This window comes from Pseudonaja textilis, chromosome 7 (genome assembly GCF_049901715.1).
Source record: "Pseudonaja textilis isolate UNSWEBS1 chromosome 7, rPseTex1.2, whole genome shotgun sequence".
Taxonomy (NCBI): domain Eukaryota; kingdom Metazoa; phylum Chordata; class Lepidosauria; order Squamata; family Elapidae; genus Pseudonaja; species Pseudonaja textilis.
Window position 1 is genome coordinate 17586962 of NC_141996.1, and position 22907 is coordinate 17609868.

General features: G+C 36.1%; 2 protein-coding genes across 3 annotated transcripts in view; one reads left to right on the forward strand and one right to left on the reverse strand.

The window, feature by feature from the left end:
* Nucleotides 1-733: 733 nt before the first annotated feature.
* Nucleotides 734-21076, reverse strand: NPAT (nuclear protein, coactivator of histone transcription). 2 transcript variants are annotated; one of them, XM_026721018.2, is made up of 18 exons: nt 20797-21076; nt 18761-18879; nt 17496-17556; nt 16918-16990; nt 15716-15756; nt 14408-14638; nt 13183-13264; nt 12664-12805; nt 11577-11668; nt 11405-11492; nt 11019-11118; nt 9942-10061; nt 7424-9025; nt 5907-6022; nt 5701-5806; nt 4618-4675; nt 2512-3598; nt 734-1463 (listed from the first exon to the last, which is right to left on the reverse strand). In XM_026721018.2, exons 1-18 carry the CDS (start codon nt 20831-20833, stop codon nt 1386-1388), a joined length of 4233 nt encoding a protein of 1410 aa, XP_026576803.1. In that variant the 5' UTR covers nt 20834-21076; the 3' UTR covers nt 734-1385. The 2 variants fall into 2 exon arrangements, with proteins under 2 accessions (XP_026576803.1, XP_026576805.1); XM_026721020.2 differs by having other exon boundaries at nt 11019-11115; nt 20797-21042.
* A 36-nt stretch (nt 21077-21112) lies between these two features.
* ATM (ATM serine/threonine kinase) overlaps nt 21113-22907 on the forward strand; it is a 62554-nt gene continuing 60759 nt past the window's right edge. Inside the window, exon 1 of the mRNA XM_026721013.2 lies at nt 21113-21250. The gene's annotated coding sequence lies outside the window, so the exon portion shown is untranslated. The remainder of the gene's footprint in view (nt 21251-22907) is intronic.

A 22907-nucleotide genomic window follows, 5' to 3' on the forward strand; every position in this document is an offset into this window, starting at 1 on the left:
TATTTCAATATAGCAAAAGAAACCAGAAGCAGGGATTCAATTTTTCAGTGAAAGATTAAAATAAGGTTGAAGATAGCATCCGGTCCACTGATATAAAACAGGGTCTTTATTGCTAAAACCTCTTGAAAAAATACTTTTCATGTGTGGAAGTACACAGATTGAATTGTTAAACAGCTAAAATGCTATTTTTGAATTCTTGGTAGAGTCATTTTTAAATATCTGGTAGATGTTGATTATAAATATCCAACCTAAAGCAAAGTGAACCAAGCTATATTTACAACATCCTTGTTTTAATTGAATGCAAAATCATTACTGCTGTTACCCTCTTAGTACATTCAAGGCTAAAAAAAGTGAGCCTTGTATATACATGCCTGACAATTTACAACCAGAGAAATGAGGATTTTACATTATATAAGAAAGTTACTGAGTAGAACGATTTTTAAGATTCTCCTCAGATCCCTAAGATTTCTTCTCCTGCAAGGACAAGGTGCAAGCATGCAACAAGAACTATACTGATTGAGCAGTTCTGCTTTTCCACTCATGCCGTTTTAATTGTGTGAGATACCCACTACTGAAAATGATGTCACATCCTTGGGATATATATTTAAATTTTCACTTGCTTAAACAAGTTAAGCAAGGGTTTATCAAAATTAAATCTGTATCCCTAAAGGCAAAAACCACATCCCTAAGTAAATTCTGTTGTGTAAATTAGAAGCTTGTTAAGATATCTACGTATAGTAAGAGAGTTGAAAAGTATTTATTATGATAGATTACAACTAAAGGAAAAAAACAGAAAAGGAAACCGGAAAGTTCTCAGTACAAAATTAGCTGATGTTTTCTGCTACAGACCAAGCATTACAGTATATACTCAAAGATAAGCCCACCATGGATAAGCTGAACCCAATTTTTGAGGGGCTGCTTTTTTTGATGCCTTCTCAGATTATCTGTAAGTATATACAGTAAATTCATCCAAATCCAACTGAAGTTGATTTGATTAAACCATGGGGTCCAATCCTAGGCACACAATCTAAAAACAGAGAACAATTCAGCAGTCTTGGTTCTAGGCGTCTTTAGGGTAAGAGGTGTCTGACACCATGAAACCCTGTTAAAACAATTCTAGAAGAACATAGTCAACACCTGGTGTTAATAAAAGTAGCATTTTGTTCTTTTACAACTTGAAAATCTGTACAATAATTACATGACAAAATAAACTATAAATTTAACATAGAACTTTTAAAGGCTCACTTAGAAAACACCTATTAAGTTCTTTAGATCCAGGATGATTTTTGTTTCAGAAGTTGAATTTTGATGGATTACGCAATATAATCTTAAACTTGTTCTTTTCATTGTGTTGAAGAACATCTGTGCTTGAATACCGCTGGCATTTATTCATCATAATGCAATGATAATAAAAATTTATCCACATCCATTTCTGCAGGAAAGGCAATTGGTAATTTCTTTTGCTGAAAAAGAAAATGTTTTAAGATATATAAAAATATTTATGACTAAAAATCTCCCTAGAGATTTTGGAGATCATTTAAACTCTCATCTCCAGCAATGCCTATGTTCAAAAGCATCAACAAATTTTCTTCTGATAGTAAGACTACCTCATGCCCCATTTTTTAACTTCTGTAAGATGTATGCCAGGTAGCACAAGGAATTATTCATAGGAGTTAACAGCAAGATCCCTTATGCCACGGGTGTCAAACTCGCCACATCACGTTGCAGTCACATGATGTTTCACGACGTTTTTCCAATTCATGGAGCTGGAGTAGGCGTGGCCTGGGCGTGACGCATCCGGCCTGCAAACTGCCAATTTGACGCCCTTGTCTGATGCATTCTAAACTAATTGCAGATTTAAGATTTTAAGAATTAAGCTTCAGCCTTAAGCACTATGTCAGTATCTTAAGCACTAAGCAGTTCAGTTAACAGCTGTTTCATACCAAGCATGAAGATATATTACCACTATAAGTAAACACTTATTCTATATCAAAATGATTGATATTTTCCAATTTTATACCTTTTAGTCCTGTCTTAGTCAAATCCTTATCCTGAAAATGGCCTATCAATGGATAGAAAAGAGAAAGGATGTATACCATAAACAGTGACAAAGTCAAGAGGAGGATTTTCTTCCCCAAAGCATATGAATACAAGTAGGAATTATAGGGAAGAGGTTTCTTGTCCACATGTAGAATACACTGGAATGTTTCCCATAATTGGCTGTTAAGGGATTAATTGAGCCAATTTTGTGCAATGGTTAAGGCACTGGCTACAAACCAGAAATTCATGAATTCTAATCCTTAGGCATGAAGCCAACTGAATGACTTTGGTCTAATCCCACTCTCTCAGCCCTAGGAAGAAAGCAAGGGCAAACCACTTCTAAAATCTTGCAAAGAAAACTATGATTCAAAGGCACAGAAGGACAAACTGAGGGATTGCTACTCTTCTTTATGTAGTTCTCTGTCGGTATAGGAATAATGTCATGCTGTTGAATAAAAAAAACCTGGTTACCTTTATTTTCTTTTTTTTAATGGGCAATGCAAAATTCTGAACATCCTTTTTACTGGTAGTCCGGGAATTCTTTTCACAATCCACAGAGTCTTCCTGCTTTCTTTTTTTAGTTGCACTTCTTATAGACTTAAACTGTTGAGTATTGTCCTTCAGTGGAGTAGTTGTACTAGTCCTTGCAATAGCGGCGCGTGAAAGGATCATCAAAGTGTGGGCAGCCATGCTAACGCTGTTTTCACTACCCGTTTCACTTGCTGGGCTACAAGCCGGCAGATCAGGAGTAGCTGGAGGAACCATGATCCTTGGTGTTGTACTATCTTCACCATACCTTTTACAGGTTGGAGTCCTTATATCAAAAGTATCATCTGAATGTCTATCACTAGCACCTGAAGGCGTACGGGGTAGTGGCAGTTCCCCATTTTCAGGTAGCTTACTAGCGGGGCTATGCCTTTGAATATCATACAGCATTTCCACAGCTTGCTTAGTTAAAGGACCAGTCAAGCTATTGACTTGACTGGGAGACTTCGTTTGCTCTTTTTTAAACTCCTTTGAGGAGGGTAAAATGCCTGCATTTTTATTGTTGGCATTTGGCTGAAGCCCCTGTTTTTTAGTTACTTCCTGAGCTGAGGAACAATTCTTCTCATGATGACTTTGTTGGCTGTTGGACAAGGATGCCGCCTCCTGAGTTTGGGGGACAAGATTCCTTTCTAATTCATTCTCTTTATTCGCTGTCTGCTTTCGTAATATATCTGATGCTAGTCCTGGACCCGAACATTTTTTTTCCAGTTGGCTTTCCTTGACAGCCAAATTTTTGCTACTAATATCTGGCTTACATAAAATTCTTGGCAGAGTTCTTTCACGATCCCTCTTGCTAGGTTGAGTTTTTGTTGATGAAAGCAGGGTATTAGAAGAGCCTTGACAGGACTTAGGATTCTCATTCTTTTCTTTCTGTGATGCTTGAGTGGTATCAAAGCAAAGCACTCTTCTGTGGCTGCCATTTTGTTTGGAACTTGGGCTTGTTGTATCAGCTTGCACAGTTTCTAGCTTCTTTTTCAAGTCCACACAAATATTCTTGTCTGAGTTCCCAATTCTGAGAGAAAAAAAATAGTATTTGGCAACTTTGCATGAAATTTCTATTTTAATTATTTTTGCTATCCAAAACCACTGTTCGGTGCTTAAATTGGTTTGAACTTAAATCTCCTTTAATAAATAGATTTAAATATGACATAAAATATAAAACATTTTAAAATTATTTTACATTATTAAGATGAATAGAAGAATGCATAAAAACATTTTGTTTAGATGTCTATGCAGATTTTCAGTCTTCCAAGTCATAGTTGTTCCAAAGTTGCTTTTTCTGAAAGGCAACTGAACTTTATATTTGTTTTTTGTCCTTTGAAAACATTTTGTTTCACATCCAAGAAGCTTCTTCAGTTCTGAAGTGAAACATTTTCAAAGAAAAAATACAAACCAAAGTCCAGTTGCCTTTTGAAAAGCATCTTTGGGCTATTTTGTTTAAGACTATTTTTTTAATTTTCCTATATGTATTTGTATTTGTAGCATACACATAAAACCAGTTAGAACTGTCTCCTCAGAGTATTTGACAAAACTCATTGAAAATGATTAGCATAAAGATAAGAACAATAGCTTGAAGCAATTTTTACAGGTACTCCTTGGCTTATGCCCATTCGTTCAGGGGTCTTTCAGTTACAGTAGTGCTAAAAAAAATGGATGTATAATGAACCCTTGAAATTCTGGCCACTGAAGCAATCGGTCAAGTGATTGTGGTCTGAGCACTTAGGTTCCCAGCTCACAATTACAACATCCTGTGATCAAGATTTATGATCTTCTATGACGGCTTCCAACGAGAAAAATAAATGGGAAAGCCCATAGGGAAAGTGACAAATTGCTCCTGCCCACAGCAACGCTTTCCCAATTCCAAATCACTCAAATGAAGAAATATTGTATGAATTGATGTTTTGTCACTAACTCCCAAGATTACGTTCTGCAATTTTGTGGCTGCTGGTTATAATGAAGATCAGCCAGTTTATACATTTCTCCAGGTCCAGCAATAATACAACCTAAGAAATACCCCACTGCACAACTGACCTCTGAACTCGAGAACCAGGATGACTGACAGGTTCTGATCCGTTGAGCACTGGCTTTCCTAAATGATTAAGGCAAAATAAATATTTTTTACTAATAGCATTCAAGAAGCATTTAGTTTTTTACTAAGTCACAAAATGTTTTAGGATGTCTTTTTGAGTACAGAACCCATATTTTATTTCTCAAGACACTTTTAAAAAATCGAAGCGCAGATAAAACATTCACAAGAGAATAAATGAGTCTTTAGAGTCTTCTTTAATGACTTCCTCCTACTCTCAAACCTGACTGCTCTGAGCTAGTGAGAGACAAGGGCCTCTTGCAGATTTGAAGATATGGATGAAACTGCATGGGTTTCAAATAAGTTAATGCTGAAGTAAAATAAGTACTTGGAAATATAGTTGCAAATAATGTATGTGGTACTCTATAAGTCAATCATATAATTCTCAACATTTAGGCAGTCATATTTTAGCACCCAGGGGATTTCCCCAAAAGACTTAACATAGCTGGTCATGACTGGCTGCCTTGAATGCTTTCTGGGTGCAAAAACAGGAAATACATGAACAAAAAGTGATGCTAACGAGGATGAAAACAGTAACTGCACAAATGAAACAAAATTGGATTTCTTTAGGCAGAACTGCAGATGCATATGTCTAAACTTGTAAAACTTGTAAAGTTGTAAAACATTCCAAGCCTTTGAGCAATACGGTGCTCAGTCTAGAAGAACTATTAAGCCCAGCATTTGGTCCAGCAAAAGAAAAGCTACTCCATCTATGTCTAGCTGTAAATCTATACTGAAAGTTGTTAATTTCCACATACGCAGCACATTTCTTTGCTTTTGATAGTCAATCTTATCAATCCCAAACTGCCTTAAAACATTGATTCAAGACTCCAATGGATCAGTTAACAGAGAAACGAGATAAAACTGAGCATTAATTGTAGGCTGAGGATTCTTTAACCCAAAACTTTTGATACCTTCTTTCAGTAATAGTAAAGAGCCTGAAGAGAATGGGAGACAAGATGGAACCCCTCATCTCCAGCAAATATTTGAACTAATATAACCTTGTGCTGCCTATGTCCTCTGCTTACCTCCCCCATTTGGTTTACTTCTTGGTATCCTGTAAGATTTTGGAGGAAGAGGGAGCTTAGGAACACCTCCACTGCTCAATGAAGTGTGGACCGGCATGTGCAGAATCTTTAAAAAGTGAAAGGAATAGAAATCAAGTTTTCTAAAAAGTTTCTTTAGCTCAAAAAAGAATAAAAACAAGAGTTATTTTTTAAACACAGCATTTTACCTGACGGGAAGGATCTGAGATAGGGTTTCCATTTTGTCCCATTATAGATACAGGAATCATTCCTACCATTCCTTGCAATACAGGCTGTATCGGAGAAGCAATTATAATTGCAGACCCTAAAAAATTAAGGTATCCATGTGAACGATATAATTTTACATTCCTCCATCTCTTTTTCGCTCTCCTATGTAAAAGTCAGTGAAAATACTGAAGACAAATTTTGATAGCTGAAGCTAAGTAAATCTTTAGATGCAGTCCAGAGAAAGGACAAGCTATGAGCAGCAAAAAATGTAGTGCGAACTAAATAAACTAACTTTAGTTTTGATGCAACAATGAAAGATTACAGCTCTAAAGACAAATCAATAGCAAATTACAGCATTTTCTAAAAGCTGGTTCACATAGTTTTTTTTCCACATGGAGTAAGTCTACCTCAGCTTTGTAGTCTTACAGAGGAAGTGTGGCCCCCACTGATGCAGTCAAATTTTTTATTAGCAGTTTATATAAAATCTGAAAAGAATGGCAAAGCTGAGTATAAACAAGAAGTAGAAATTGAGGTGTATGGACATGAACAAATGAATGAGGTCCATTTGTATTGCCTCTTTGAGAAGAGCCAGGATGATATCAGAACATTATATTTTTCTAAAATAGTTTCCAACTCAATTTTTGCAAATCCTCCATTTATCACCTGCAGTAATGCTTAAAGGTTTGTGAATCATGTTGAATTTCTGCATAAATATAATCTAAAATGTGATCTGTTCTCCACACAAGTGTAGCAACATTTATTTTTTCAATAAACAATTGGGTTCTCTTTATCTAGCTTTAGGATGTGTATGGAAATCATGTTTTAGGTTGTATTTATTCAGAAATATTAAAACTTCAAAGGCACATTATACTGTATATACTTCTTAGTCAAAAATATGATATAACTCCCAACTAAATATTGGAATGCTGAAGAAAACTATCAATTTGTAAGCAACTGAGCATTAGCTATTAAGAAATACAGATTAAAGGATTAGACAATCATTTACATATTGTTATTGTACCTTATTCTATTAAAACAGGATATGACTTTCAGTTTAAGTTTAGTGGCTGCAAAAACAAAAAAAGGAAGCCTTAGTGCTTGAATAGACTTCTCTTCTATATGAATCTTTCTATGTGAATATTGAGGACCATTGAGTCTTCATGATCCTTGATTTTGACCAAATCAGAAATTTAATTTACTCATCCAACTTTGATTTTTTTTTTATTAAAAATTAACGGATACTGGTGTCAACATGCTACATGATATGGAATCAAGGTTCAGCAATTGCCAATAAAAGCCAATTCACTTACATCAATTGATTTAAACTCATCTATGACTCAATCACCATCATGTACATTTTATCCATGATATTAAGCTTTTTTTCTTAATATCAGTCTCTAATTTTATTTGACCGTTATAAATTCCTTCAACCAACAGTACATTAAAATCTAACTGTTTTAAAACCCAAGCAAACGTTTACTTGTCCACAAATAATTACCTTGTGAAAAGTTTGGAGACATTGGTGGGTTCATGGCAAACAAACCGTTTGTCCTAGGAGGCGTCCGTAACTGTGGTAGCATGGGAACCTGTGATGCAAGAGAAGTTGAATTGCTTGGAAACACAACTAAATTTGATGGAGTAACGTTAGTATTCAATGCTGCTGGCTCAGATATACAGGAGGCAATATAAACACTATTGGAGCTTCCAAAAGACGTGCTTGTGGCTGGCATCAGTTGAATAAATTCTCCATCCTTGGAAACATTACTTGTGCCAGCAACTGAAAATACTGCACAATCTTCATTCTGTATGTTGAGGGAACTCACAACAGAATCTTGAGGTCTGAGAACCAAAAGATTCTGTTCTATCAAAGCTGAATCTCCAGGCCTTTCAGACTCTTCAGCTGTTATAGATTGAGATGTTCTTGTCATCTTGGATGGTGATTTAGCTGGAGAAGACAATATTATAGTTGGTACATTTTCCCCTGTGATGCTGGAAACAGCATTGTTTAGTTCAGTGTCTGATGAAATGAATGGATCATCGCTAATAATAATTTTTAAGGAAACAATATTAGAAGGATCTACACCAGTGCCTTGATTACTAGATGAAACACCACCATCAACTTTGTTTCCTGGGCTTGTTTCACCTGCTGGATCTGCAAGTGGAGAATGACATTCACTGGATGTAGTGGGATTGGCTTCAGTAGTTGTTTCTGTAGGCCTCTCATTATCAGAAGTTAAAAATAAGCTCTCGGTATCTGCTTTTGTAGAAGATGGTGGTTCCTGCATTTCTACCTGTGTTATTTCAGAATCCTCCAATTTCTGGTTTCCGTATTTTAAGCAAGGCTCTGGGTCAGTAGCTGGGTCATCCAAATTAAGACTATTGGAAGTACCAACAACTTCAAGCTGGAGCTCTACTACATTTGGACCGGACGCTTCAACTGCAAGTGTTGCAGAAGGTTCTGATTCCAACTTATCTGAGCCTTGACAATCAGAAGAACTAGGACTGTTTCGGTTTTGTTGGGCAGATACAGGAAACACAGATTGGTCTATTACCTGCTGTAAATTTTCAGCAGTTTCTTTTGAATGGCTGCAGTTCACACTAAGTTTGTTCCCTGTTCCACTTTCATCAGATTTCAAGGGAGCAAGCACTTCTGCATTTGTTTTTTCAGATAGTATATGATTTGGCAAAGAACAACATTCAGTCCTATCAGATAAAACTGTTTGTGAAGTATCCAGCCGATTATACGGCAAATCAGGTAAGTTCTGAACACCTTGACATAATACATTCTTTTCAATTGTATAATTCCTTGTAGCTGTTCCTTGTTTGTTGTAAGAATCTACATTGTGCTCAGTACCAGGAAACCGATTTTGCTCAGATTCAAAAGTAGATTTTGGCTCTATTCTTTGGACAGGTGTCTCCATTTCAACTGATTCACTTTGATTTCTCACTTCAGAGCCTGAAGAAAATTCTCCAGATACTATAGTTTGCATCTTTAGATGCTGTTCTAAAGTCAAATCATGTTCACTGCAACTAGTCTTTAGGATGCATGCTTCTTTTGAATGATCATCTGTATATGACAGAGTCTCATGTGAATTATCACCTGCAATATAAAAATAAAATGATTTTAGGGAAAAAAACCTCAACAACTAGATTTTAAATTGAATTATTAATCTTATGTATATTTTTGTCAGGACAATGTTTCTTGACAGTCATTTTCAACTTTCTGGGTTCTGATTTTTAATGACTACCTGCACTAGAATCTCTAAAGGATGAGATGAATAATATCAGAAGGAGAAAAAGATATCCCTGTCTACCTTTTTCAAAGGACATATGATAGAGCACAGAATAAATCCGCATTGCTCATTCATTGAAAGCATTTGGAATGTTGTGTGCAGTTCTGTCACTGCATCTTAAGAAGGTCCTTTCTGCAAGAAAGTCCAAGAATTGGTAACAAATAATCACAGTTACATATGCATGAATAATTATAGTAATTAGATATAATGCATACAAAACTATACACATGGAACAAAAAAGAACTCTTTTGCTTCAAGACAAATCAGAAATGGATTTCTTTCTTTCACTAATTATGGAAAGAGTGATATATAATCACTAAAATCAATATTTTAGCAATGGCAGGCATTCTAAGCTGATTTATGGAGAAGAAAAAAAAGGTATTAAACATAAGTTGACAGATTGTATAAAACAATCCTTAGGTTTTTAAAAGGAAGATAGAAACTTAATTGTAATTCAAATTTCAATTCATCAGCTTGCAGTCTGACCTTATATGAATTTGCAAAAAGCTAATTCCATGTATTTCAAAAGGAATTACTATACTTTGCACAATAAAGACGTACTTAGCATATTATAACCATTATGAAATCTTCTGGACCCACAGATGGTATTCAATTTTATAACAGGCATACCATTACTCCAAACCCATGATAGTAAGTCTTGAAATCAATAAAGAGTTGTATGTCAAAGAAAGCAGATACTAGAAGTATTTTAGAAATGCTTACCAAGTTCCTTAGTGCTAATATAGCTTTCAAGTGCTTTTAGATTTTCTTCATCCACCAACATTGAATTATCTGTTCCATTCTGTATACCCTGAGAAACATTTCTACAATTCTTCGTTTTACCTATTTAAAATAAGAAAAAAAAATCCTAACTTCAACATAAGGTGGAAGAATCCAAATCAATTCCTTAACTGCATTAAGAAATTGCAGTTCAGTTTTTGTCATCAACTTCATACTTGAAGCCATTCTTTAGAAATTATGTCAGGCCCAAAATGAATATTTATAGCAGGTCCAATCTAATCTATGTGAAAACCTAAAAACTCTAAGTCAAATATGAACTGAAATCCTAATACAACTGTTTTGATGGGATGGAATGCAAAAATTACTAGTTTGTATGACAGAAATGTCTAAATGACAAACAATAAAGAATAACTTTTCAAGTCTCTCCTTATTTTTATATTCTGCAATATAAAAATAAAATGAATTTAGGGGGAAAAAACCTAACAACCAGATTTTAACTTGAATTATTAATCCTCTGTATATTTTTGTCAGGACAATGTTTCTTGACAGTCATTTTCAACTTTCTGGGTTCTGATTTTTAATGACAACCTGAACTAGAATCTCTAAAGGATGAGATAATCTCTAAAGGATGAGAATAATATCAGAAGGATAAAAAGATATCCCTGTCTACCTTTTTCAAAGGACATATGATAGAGCACAGAATAAATCCACACCATATGTTGGAATTCTAAACTTGCAGTCAAAACACTTTTGAAAAATGCAGGATGGGAAAAACTGGGAAAGTATCACTGGGACTGTGAAAACTCATCATTATCATGGCAGGAAAACTATATTATTGTTTTAATGGAAGAGTTGAATCAGACTAGTAAACTAAAGTTCTCGAGAGTATCAATTTATATTTTCTGTTAAAATATATGGACACAAAGGATTATTCAGACGAAGTGCAAGCCTTTCATACACTGTAATAGTTTTCTTCTCAGTCCCACTGAGTTCAATGAAGATGATTGGAAATAATTCACCATTGTAAAAATGATATTTAAAGTGAAGAATAATCCATACCAAAATCAAATACATCAAAGAGTCCTTGAAATGCTGGATCTGATTCTGTTTGCTCCAGAATCTCCTGGATAGCTTCTTCTGTCATGTGAATTTCACCCTGCTGGGGTGTACAAATAATCAGATATCAGTTAAAATGTACTCATTTTCTCTATGTGAGCAAAAGATATTCTGAAAGCTAGTGCACAATAGGCCGTGAATCAAATTGAAAGATTCACAGAAGTACAGTTCTTTGTGGGCCTATCTTAATCAGAACTGAGAAAAGGAGAAGTAGGCAGACAAATGCACAACCTGCAGCTTAGGAATTTATGTAGTTCTTTGAGCAAAACCCTAATTTATTTGCTACTTATATAACTCAAATACTGTATGTATTAAAATCAGAAACTTACCTGAAGACCAAGAAATTCATCAATCGAAGACTCTTGTATTGTTGGACCACTTTCCAACTGTTTTGCTGTCTGAGATATATTGCCATCGCTGAGAAAAATGTGTAAATATTTAGTATGTTTCAGAAATAATCTAAGCATCTTGAATATTTTTTTTAAAAAAGAAATCTATTACCTGCCCAAGAACTTATTAATATTTTCAGCTAGCTTCTCCTGAAGACATTTGCTGCTCAGAATTTTTTCTCTGGCATTTTCAATAATCATTTGCTAGGAAATAAATTCAAAGTAGTCCAAATTTATGTTTTCATAAGAAAAATTAATCCTATCAGCACCCTAATAATCTCTCCCCTCTAGTGGATATACACTACCACATACTGTATAATTTCTTAATTGGGACATCAAATATGACATTTGTGCAATGGTCAACTAAATCTTAGAAAGTTAGAAATTGTTCCCAGTGACCTTTTTTCTATATACCTCTAAACTGTAGATGCAGTTCCTTAAAAATGAAAAGACCTAAGACCATATTTGTAGCACGCACATGATAGATAGTCCTCAACTTACAACAGTTCATTTAGTGACTGTTCAAAGTTAAACAACACTGGAAAAAGTGACTTATGACCGTTTTCAGTTACAACCTTTTCACCATCCCCATTATCATATGATCAAAATTCAGATGCTTGGCAATTGGTTCGTCCTTATGACACTGCAGCATCCCAGAGTAATGTGATCCCCTTTTCCAATATTTTGTCAAGCAAAGTCACTGAGGAAGCCAGATGCACTTAACAACACAGATACTAACTTATCAACTGCAGTGATTCACTTAACAACTGTGGAAAGAAAGGTTGTAAAATGGTTCAAAACTCACTTAACTGTTTCACTTAACGATAGAAATTTTGGGCTCAACTGTGGTTGTAAGTTGAGGATCTAATTGTACCTAAGCAGCAATTTGGATGATGAAAGCAACCCTGTAAACTCCCAACCATCTTCTGTCGTAATATTCTTACCATATAGCTAATAAGGGCTTATTCACCTTGACTACAGCCTTGCATTTAAAGGATTAAAAATATTTGCACAAAATGCTATTAAAATTCCCCACCGCCGAAGAAAGGAAAAATATTTAAAACTAACATGAAAAGTTTTAAAAGAGAAAAATCTCTGTACACCAAGACATATATAAAACTGAAATAATCAAACCAAGAAAAAGGGGAAAGGGTAAAAAAGAGAAATATGAAGTTTGTTTTTTAAAAAATATGGCTTACAGGAAGGTCACCATCAATAAGTTCTAGTTGCTCACTTTCTTCTTCCATGGGTGAGCTTTCTTTTTCGGCTAGAGGAGACTCTTGTAAGCTACAATTAGACAACTGTGGTCCTGATGCGTTATTCCTTTTCTTCTGGGAGTCACTGAAATATTTTAAATATTGGATGGGAAGAACATGTTATTAAGGCTAGCACTTCATGGCCCCTGCATTACCTTATCTATTCATGCTTCATGTTTTGTTCAACATTACATTAACATGTTTCAGAAAAATCCAATGGAATTGTAATTGAGTTAGATACATAATTTGCAGTCTAAGAGGACAATAACAGAAAGTAAAAGTGAGATATAATGACTTGACCCAAATTCATAAACATGTCAGTGGAAATGTAAAAGGAGATTAGTATGAACCAAGTACCGCATATCTTTTCTCTGCTTCTCATTTTTCACATCTTTCTTTATGCACAAATTTTGACTATGCAACATACGTCACACTATAAATACCTAAGCTAGGAACTGTTACCTTTTTCTTTTTCCTGGAGACAATACACTTGAGTTAAGCTTTCGCTCTTGTAGTGCAGAAACCAAAGTGAGGGTATCGCCCGCTTTAAAAAAAAAAGCATTTAAGAACAAAATTATGTTAAGCATTGATTTGTTTAAGATGTTTAGGGTATCAGTCATGAATCATTGTCAGTATTAAGAAAATGAGTATGGTACTGATTGGAAAAAAACATGGCACTCTCTCTTTTGAATTTAATTCAAACATGGGCTGTATAAAAATCTAAATAAGAAGAAAACAACTATTTTGTGCCAGCTGAGAATACAGCACAGTTTAATTTTCCCTTGGAGAATATAAGGCTAGTAGGTGGTATTACAGGTGGAGACTTAAAAGATCAGAGAAGCTGTAAGGAAGAGGAGGAAAAGAAAACTAGAATGGTATTGTAAAGGCTAGCTGGTAAGATAGATCTAGACAAATCCACCTGCTGAAGATTATTAGTATGCTAACATATAGGCCAGTAATTCTAAAATAGACTAGGCAGGCATTATAGATATTTTTCCTGGGATGGTGGCAATTATCTGAAGCAGATGAGGACCCAATGCAGAAAAAGAAGAGAATGAGGTAAAGAGATAAAGAGGAGAATGCAGGAAGAGACCAAGTGTATCTTTTTCTGATGATATGTCAGGGACTAAAGATGACAGAAAAGTGAGATTTTCAGAGACTAAAGGATATGTTGGCTAGTTTCTTTAGGCTCTTCCTTAATTTTATATAGTAATGTTTAGAAATTTAGAAACAGAAGGGAGCGCATACAGTAAACAAAAGCATGTCTAAAATATGAACTCACAGGAAGCCCTGGTGCATGAAGATTAAAGTAATATTTTATTTTCAATGGAAACAGAGTTTTTATACTCCCTATATGTTAAATTCGGGGTGTGAATGGAAGAGAACCAGAGTGATCTTCAGCAAAAGCTCTTTATTGAATACATATGAACAATAGCTAAACAGTCTGGCTGACAGCGCTCCTTTTATAGGGAGCTGTCAACCGGGCAACCAATCAGATTAAAGTATTTTCTCACTTCAACAGCGGACCTGAGTGAAGACTAGCTTCTAGATTCAGCAACTAATTACAATACATAATACTATATTTAGTGGCAGAAAGGAAATCCTATACTGTTGTGGTCACATGGCTTTCTAAACAGTTTCCTTATAGCTTGTACCCACTATTCAAGAAAATGTTCAATAAACTTACTATTAATTTGGCTTTCCTGAATTTGGCCCTGGTGTGTAGAAGGAGAAATTAATCTTGTGTGAGCCAGACTTGAAGCTATAACTGGTTTAAGAACAACCTGTGTGGCTGTCATTGCAGTGGAAGTTAGTTGTCCTGGCTGATAAACTGCAAGTGATGATCCTAAATTAGAAGAGGCTGATTGTTGAAGGCACTTCTGCTTTTTCATATCTGCAATTGCACTTCTGGTGCGACCTTTAAGTAAATATTAAAAAAGAAACATGGATTTTTTCATTATTTAATTAGTAAATTTATATGACCACCCATCTTATGCATATGACTTTGTTTAAATAAATTATTAAACAAACAAACAATTAGATGTTAGATAATTTCAGGAGCCAACTAAGTTTTAAAGAGTCAGCTTTGGCATTGAAATAAAGGTGATTGTTTATTGTTCCCTCACTCACCATTAATTTTGAGCCCGAAAGCATTTATTATTCTGTTGGCAAATATAATGGGAATAAAATAAATGCTATGCTGTCTTGATACATATTCCGATTCAGGAATTTATGCCACATTGTATAATTATATAATTTAAAACTAATAGAAATATACTGAATTAGTACATGGCATTTTTCTAGATTATGTCTAGATTGGAGTCATAGGTATACCTCCTTCTCCCACATCTTCTGATTATTTTTGTAGAGAAAGTATATTTGCTTACTAATTCATTAAATTTGTATGTCAACACAATCTCCAAGTATTGTCTCCAGTAAAGAGCAATAAAATATCTAAAATATACAATGTTAAAATATCCTCAGTAAGAAAATAATTAACAATATGGAGCCACATATACCTTTTATCATGTCATTTAAATAGTTTAGATCATGTCAATTATCCCCAAGTCCTCTGGGGAAAAGCTGTTTTAATCAACTTTTGGAAAGCTATAACAGGGCGCCTTCTCTAACTTCCAGAGGGAGGGTCTAGTAGTTGCTATTATTGGGGGAAGGGAGTATCTTCAGGCCTTAGCATTCCTCACCTCATGGATATGGAAAATTACAAAGCTTTTTCCAGAGAAATGGGAAAATATTGCATAGACATGATAGAAAAAAAGCTAGGGAAACTGTACTGGTAAATAAATGTCTAACATCTGGGTCTTGTATCCAATTTCCATGTTACATAGTCCAATATAAAGCAGCTGCACTAGCATGCTTTATTAGAACAAAGTCTCAGTGAAATTAATGAGATTGATTTCTAAGTAATTATGATTTAAATGTATGAAAGGCTTTTAACAGTAAACTCAAGCCATATAGCATAGCTTTGAATACATACTCCGTTGATGAGCAGAAAATACACCTGAATTCTGCATGCTCCTGCAAAAATTGAATTTTTAATTTGTTAAAATGCAGCATATAAGTAAATAAACATTACATTTAGAATACTTATGTGCCAACCACATGTATAGAGATAAATGCAAAAAAATAAGTTTCAGTTGACAGTTTTGTTATTAGTTTTATGCTATTTTGGTATTGTATAACATAGGAATTAGTTCCTGGCAGCAAATACAATCCTGTGATTTTGCACAATGCTGAGATGGGAAATGCTGAAATTATGTAAAATGTCTGGCAATCTCACCAATGTAAAATGAGACCAAAATTGTATAATACTTTAGCAACTACATGAAAATTGTAAAAAACTGAAATTTTGAGTGATTTGAAGAAATGAAGAGTATGAACTCCCATAAAGTGTGATCGTGCAAAATTACCGTACAATCATTTAAAATGGAACATTTATTTTTCAAGGGCTATAGGAATTACAATCCTGCAGGTATCAAACTGTTGGCTAATGACATCATATGGCTGTTCTGCTGTTACCAATATCTGTTTTAGTTTAACACATTATATACATTCATGGATTTATCTCATGGATTTTTTAAAAATGACAGCAGTTAAACTATTATAACTAAGACCATAATAATTTACTTAAATGACAATGTTTATTAATTTAATTTAGTAGCTTTATAACATCATTCCGGTTATCAACTGAGTAGCTACCATTCCTATTGTATATGAATATGGTGGAAATAACAAAAATAACAATCAATAAACAATATTAAAAAGATTCACATACTGAACAATTATAACCCTAAATAAACATATATTCTTATATAAGTAAAATTCTTCATGAATATATTGTATCCCCCTGAAAATCCTGTTGAAAAAGAACTTTTAATAATTTCTCTGAATCCCAATACTATTATTTTAGGATTTGGATATTATTTTATAAGATGAAAATTTTATAAGATATAATGGATAGCATCCAAAAAAATTTTCTGCTAATGAGAAACAACAATTCCGCCTGTTCCCACTACTGCATCCTTAACGAGAGCCACACTGGTTCAAGTTAGGCCTGTCCATGGGACGTCAATATGAAAGAAACTGCAGTATCAAGAAAGCATGTGAAAATTGAATTCTCAATAATAAGAATATAAGTAGAGTCAGATTTACAGACTATTTGCACTAAATTCAAATTACCTGATTTGAGAAAGTGTATAATCTAACTTCTTCCATAAAGATGACATCATTGCTGGAACGTCATTTGTTGTTTCTTTAAAAAAATGATATATAATTTTGTAAAAATTTTAAAGATATTACAAGTGGAAAATCTGTGAATCAACAGTTATTTAACCAAGAAGCTTTATTTCTAACATCTAATTTATTTGATATTTGACCTCTATTTATTTTAGTATTTTTCACTTAATGTGATAGCTATTGAGGCTCTCTTCCTTTCTGCTTCTTACAGTTGATCAATGTTATTTAATTTTATTTTTCTAATTGATATGTTTTTTTCTACTTTATAACTACAGGTAGTCCTTGATTTACAACGTTCATTTAACAATTGCCTTGCTTAGCAATGGAAATTCTGGTCCCAATTGTGATCACAAGTTGAGAGCTATCTGTGTCTTTAAGTTTATTAAATTTATTTAAAGAGCATGATTTCAAAATAAACACATACATTTAATTGTATATCAACATTCTCTCAATGTAGTCAAAGCAAACCAATGCTAGCAATAAAATGTGGCATATATCTCCCACTCCTTACCCACACCTACCTTTGGATTTCATGGCTATGTACTCATTCAATATGGTAATTAAGTTTTTTCCAAAGAGAGACTGAGAAGAGAAAGAACAATATTAAACTATATTGTAAAACACTTCAAAAATGTCACTTCCTCAAAAAATTTAGAAACTTCGAACACCTACCCTATCTTTATGGCAAATTGTAGTTTAAGTGGCACCACTTGTCTCTCTCTGGGATGCAATGTGCTGAAGAGGGGTCAGCAGAATAGGGACCACCCTTGCTGCCTAGTTCTTTGAGAACTGGCCTAGTTTCTGGTCTGCTGAACTCTTTTCATTTGGCTGGAATAGGCTGATATCAGTCACTTGGCTTAACCTTTAACCTTGTGTGTTCTGGACAGGACTTGACATGTGTGTGAATGACTGTGAGGTATGTTACCAAGTTCCTTCTTAACTAAGCCTCTTGACTGCTGAGTCCTAAGGGCAGGTGTACTTGGTGGAGGCAGGGACTTGAGCATGGATGCAAGTGCAAGTTGGATAGGTCTGATGGTCTTGGAGAATGAAGAGTTTATTAAAGGAAGCTTTGATGAGCAGGTATGTGTCAAGTAGCGACAGGCAGAAGATATCAACCACATGAAGCAGACCAGAAAATCAACTTCATATGAAAATTATAGCTATACCGTAATATAACAGAATCTTGCAGATATAATTGTACTATCCCTCTTCTCCTTTCTATACTCCAATGAATCAGAGGGGCATTGTGAACTGCTTCTAAATATCATTACTTTCCCGGAGTTAAAAGAATGTTTCAATCCTCTTTGCCTAAGTAATGGTTCTTGCATATTTGTGACAAGGTTATCTCCTTTACTCCTTACATGTGATATGGTAGGAATTTGAAGGAGGGCCACTTTCAGGGTTGGCCGATTCAATGGCAAGATTACTCCTGTTTGCCAGCCCTCAGCATTTATCCCTGATGTCACTGGGTCTTCATTGTCAAAATACTTCTTGGAATACCCAGGAACAGCATCCCCCTAGAGATTTGTTCAGCTCCCACCTTGCTCCTCTGCAAGTGATCCCTAAAAACTTGACTTTTCTCCTAAGCCTTGGTTTATGTTTGAACGTGCCCCTTTAAATTGGAAAACAGATGTTGTCTTTTATTTCTGTGAAACCACTTTGTATCATTCTGTAGTTGGGAAGCCTAGATATTCAATAAATAAATAAATTATTAATTATTCCATTATAGCAAGCTTTAAGGTATTATAAAGAGAAATAATTTCTTTTAAAAATAAATGCTACTTACTAGTAAACAGGCAGGTACAAAGCCGTCTCCTGTACAATGCTCTGCATATTCTTTTAAATCTGAACTTTCCAATATAAATGCTCTGCATGTGGCTAAAAGCTTTTCTTGTTGTAAATAACCTGAAAAGAGAAGCACTTTTTTTACTTTTTTCTAATCTGTGCATCATTATGAAATGAAAAGTAAATTAACATTTGTTAATATTAAGGTATATTAAGGTTTTAGAGGCATTTATCTGAGATTGTAAATAAAGATGTATACATAATATTCCCCATGTTAATGTCTGTGTATGAATGATTATCAGTTTTTATAGGTATTGATTTTGTTCTCCCCCCTTTTTTTTCTACAATGTTTATGTTTAGGTAGTTTTTAATCTACTATCGCTGCATTTTATATTTTGTAAATAATTTCAAATGCCTTTGTATAGAAGTGACATTCAATATATTTAATAATTTATGGTATGTTTTCAGAAATTCTCTCCCTTGAAATGTAAACAAATCTACTATGCAATAAAGTTGCACAATTAAAATGGACCTCACTTGATGGAAATGTATTCTGAATGATTCTGCATTTAATAGGTGACAATTTATACAAAAACTTACAGTAACATTTAAATAAACATGGATTATATTTTGTACGCATATGCAATGTTATATTTCCTGAAGGATGTGTATCATAGCATAAATTCTAATCTGTCAAAAAGATTATTTGTAGCCTTCTTTTTGATCATCTTTCTGCAAATCTTTCAACTTTGTGGACTGCCAACAGTGTCAAAAAATACTATAAAAAAGCATAGCCCAATAAAACCACAAATATATTCTTCATAATTTAGTCATACATTCAAAATCTTTGTGGTAGAGACAGTCTGCCCTGATTAGACAAAAGAAAACAATATTGTACAATGCAAATATCCCAAAATATAAAAAAGTTATTTCTGCTATTGAGTTGCCTCTGTCCAATGTGAAAACTTGCATCTACCATTTTATACTATTGCCTTTAAATATCCAAGTGTCTGGATGAATTGCAAATTATCAGCTCTTCAGTATTCAGAGACCTTCCACAAAAGCTTCAATAATTACAGGTAGTCCAAAACTTTACAACCACAATTGAGCTCAAAATTGAGCTCAAATTTTCCGTGGCTAAAGTGAAAAATTTGTTCAATGAGTTTTGCCCTATTTTATGACTTCTTTGCCACATTTGTTAAGAGAATCAGTGCAATTTGTTAAGTCGGTAACATGGATCTGGCTTCCCCATTGGCTTTGCTTGACAGAAGGTCACAAAAGGGGATCACCTGATCCAAGGACCCTGAAACCATCATAAATATGAACCAGTTGTATTTTGATCTTGCGACTATGGGGATGCCGCAACACTCATCAATATGAAAAATGGTTGCTTTTTTTCAGTGCCCTTCTGACTCTGAACAGCCACCAAATGAACTGTTGTAAGTCGAGGACTACATGTGTGTGTGTGTGTGTGTGTGTGTGTGTGTGTGTACACATACATACACACATATATAATACACACACACACACACAAAAGAATAACGAACTCCTCAAACTCAATCTGGGTGAGGTACCAAAAGATGCAAAACCTTGTCGGGTTTTAAGGACGAGGCAGGTTTGGCAAGGAAAGCAGATCAACAACAGCCACGCAGACAGCGGGCTCCGGCGAAGAAGTTCGGGAGGGAGAAGAGCGCGAAACGTCAACGACCCTGAGAGGCATTTCTGAGCAGAAGGGCCGAGCCGCCTCATAAAGTTTCCCCGTCTTTCCTTTCAAAGAAACGGCGGCGGCGGCGGCGGCGGCGGGGGTCTCTTACAGACCTGCCAGACCCACACCGGCGCTGCCCGTCTTCCTACGACTCCCTCTCCCTCTTCTAACCCGTTGGCCGAATGAACCCAGGCCGCGGGGGTCAGCACTTCGTCCTGGTCGTGCGAATCTATAAAAGCGGCTCAACTGAATCAATCGCCCTTCAGCTCCGGGTGAAAGAAAAGCGAAGAGGGCCGCGCCTTCCTTCGGACCCCGTCGCTCTTCGCGCTTACCTAGCACCAGACGGGCCACGTCAGACGGCAGTAACATGGTGAGAGGAAACGGGATTCTGTCTCCTCACTCGCCGGCGAGGCGAGACCGACCCTCACCCCCTTCCAGCACGGCGATACGGCTTCCACCCCCCACCCTTCCGCCGGTTTCTCAACTCGGGGGAAAGGCGCCCAAACCTCCCTCAGAAGAGCGAGCGCGGACGCCCCAACCCGCCTCGCTTCGAGGGCTTCTGATCCGAGAGCCACAACAAACGCTTTTCCGCTTCCGGGTGGGTGACGGGAATGAAAAGTGTTTCCCGCGTCTCAGCTCCCGTCACGGCTGTTGGTTTGTTCCAGCCTCCTTGAGGCCATGTGGGCGATGGAAGGGTTCGGAATGGCCCGAGCGCGCGCCTGAGGGGCTCCGGAGGGAACGTTGGCCGGAGCCCACCTCACGAGACCCCGAGCGGGTGACATTCAGGTCCGCTCTTGGCTTTCCTGCGCGAGCCTCCCCTGACTGTTCTCGCGTTTCTCTCTCTCTCTCTCTCTCTCTCTGTGTGTGTGTGTGTGTGTGTGTGTGTGTGTGTAGGCTTTGACGCCTATTCAGTTTCGAGGCTTTCTCTCTCTCTCTCTCTCTCATGAAAACATTAGGCTCCATTTGCTCTCTTCTCCGACCTAGCCTTCTCCCGCAGCTCGTGGGAGTGCAACTCCTACATCCCTGCCCGACAGGCAACAGCCGTGAAAGGATGATTTGGAATTGTAGTTCAGGATGACTTGGTGTAATAATGGTTAAATTAAGCAAGGCGTTATCGGGCTACAACTGGGGAGACCGTGAATTCTAGTCTCGCCTTAGCTGGGCGACCTTGGTTGGGTTGGTCGCTTTCTCTCAGCTTTAGGAAGGTGGCAGTGGCGAACTATTTCTGGAAGGAAAAGAAAAAAAAACTTGCGAAGAAACCTGCAGGGCTTGGAATTCCGACTTGCCCCTGGCTTGGAGAGCAGGAAAAACATGGGAGGTTTTAGGTAGCTTTACTTCTTGTATAAAGTGCTGAATTCCAGGGATTTGAGGTTAAATTATATGTAAGGTGGCATGCTATACATATTTGCTTGCAATGCTAAGAAAAGAAGCCTGAAAGGGTGAAAAAACAAAAATGAAGGAATGATGACATTTTAAAAAATGATACAATGTGTTATCAATAAAGGAAAGTTCAGGGTTGAAATGAGGGGAGTCCTTGGTCTCTCTGAGCTTGCTTGTTTTCTTGCAGACGTTTCATTACCCTACGTGACACTATTAGCATTGATGTTACCTAGTTGTTGTTAGTTGCAAAGTCGTGTCCGACCCATCATGACCCCATGAATAACATTCCTCCAGGCCTTTCTGTCCTCTCCCATCCTCCGGAGATTATTTATTCTCACACCTACTGCTTCAGAGACTCCATCCAGCCCCCTCATTCTCTGCCATCCCTTTCTTCTTTTCCCCTCAATCGTTCCCAGCATTAGGCTCTTCTCCAGTGTGTCCTTCCTTCTTATTAGGTGGCTATAATATTTGAGTTTCATCTTCAGGATTTGGCCTTCTAATGAGCAGTTGGGGTTTTTCAAATGCTGCACACCTGTGTGCAGTGCTTATCAGCTGTCCAGGTGGCACAGCTTAAGTTGTATTACACACATGTGCAGTGTGCAAAATGTAATCACTGAACCGGTTGAATCCCACCTCTGCAGAGGACCTGCAGGGAGGGGCAGCCAAACCAGAACTCACTTTGCTCAACCCTTGCTGTCTTAAATTCTCTTGCTTCTCCTAGAGAAAAATCAATCTTGATACTAGACTTCCTTTACAGATTGGATTTGTGCCCAGCCACTTTTCCATTAACCAACAGAACTTTATCAGGGTCCTTTAAAGAGTTGGATTTTTAATTACAACCTCAAAGATGACAAATCATGTTTGTTCACATTTATACAAATTGTACCATTATATATAAAAAAGGTTCTTAACAATGTTGGTAAAAATCTAGGGCTGTCTGTTGTCCAGAATCTACCAAATAACCGGAAATAATCATTCCTATAATCATTCCTAAGAAACTGTGTGTAGTAGGTAAAAATATTTTAAATATTTTTTAATTTATTTTAATCATTTAATTTATATG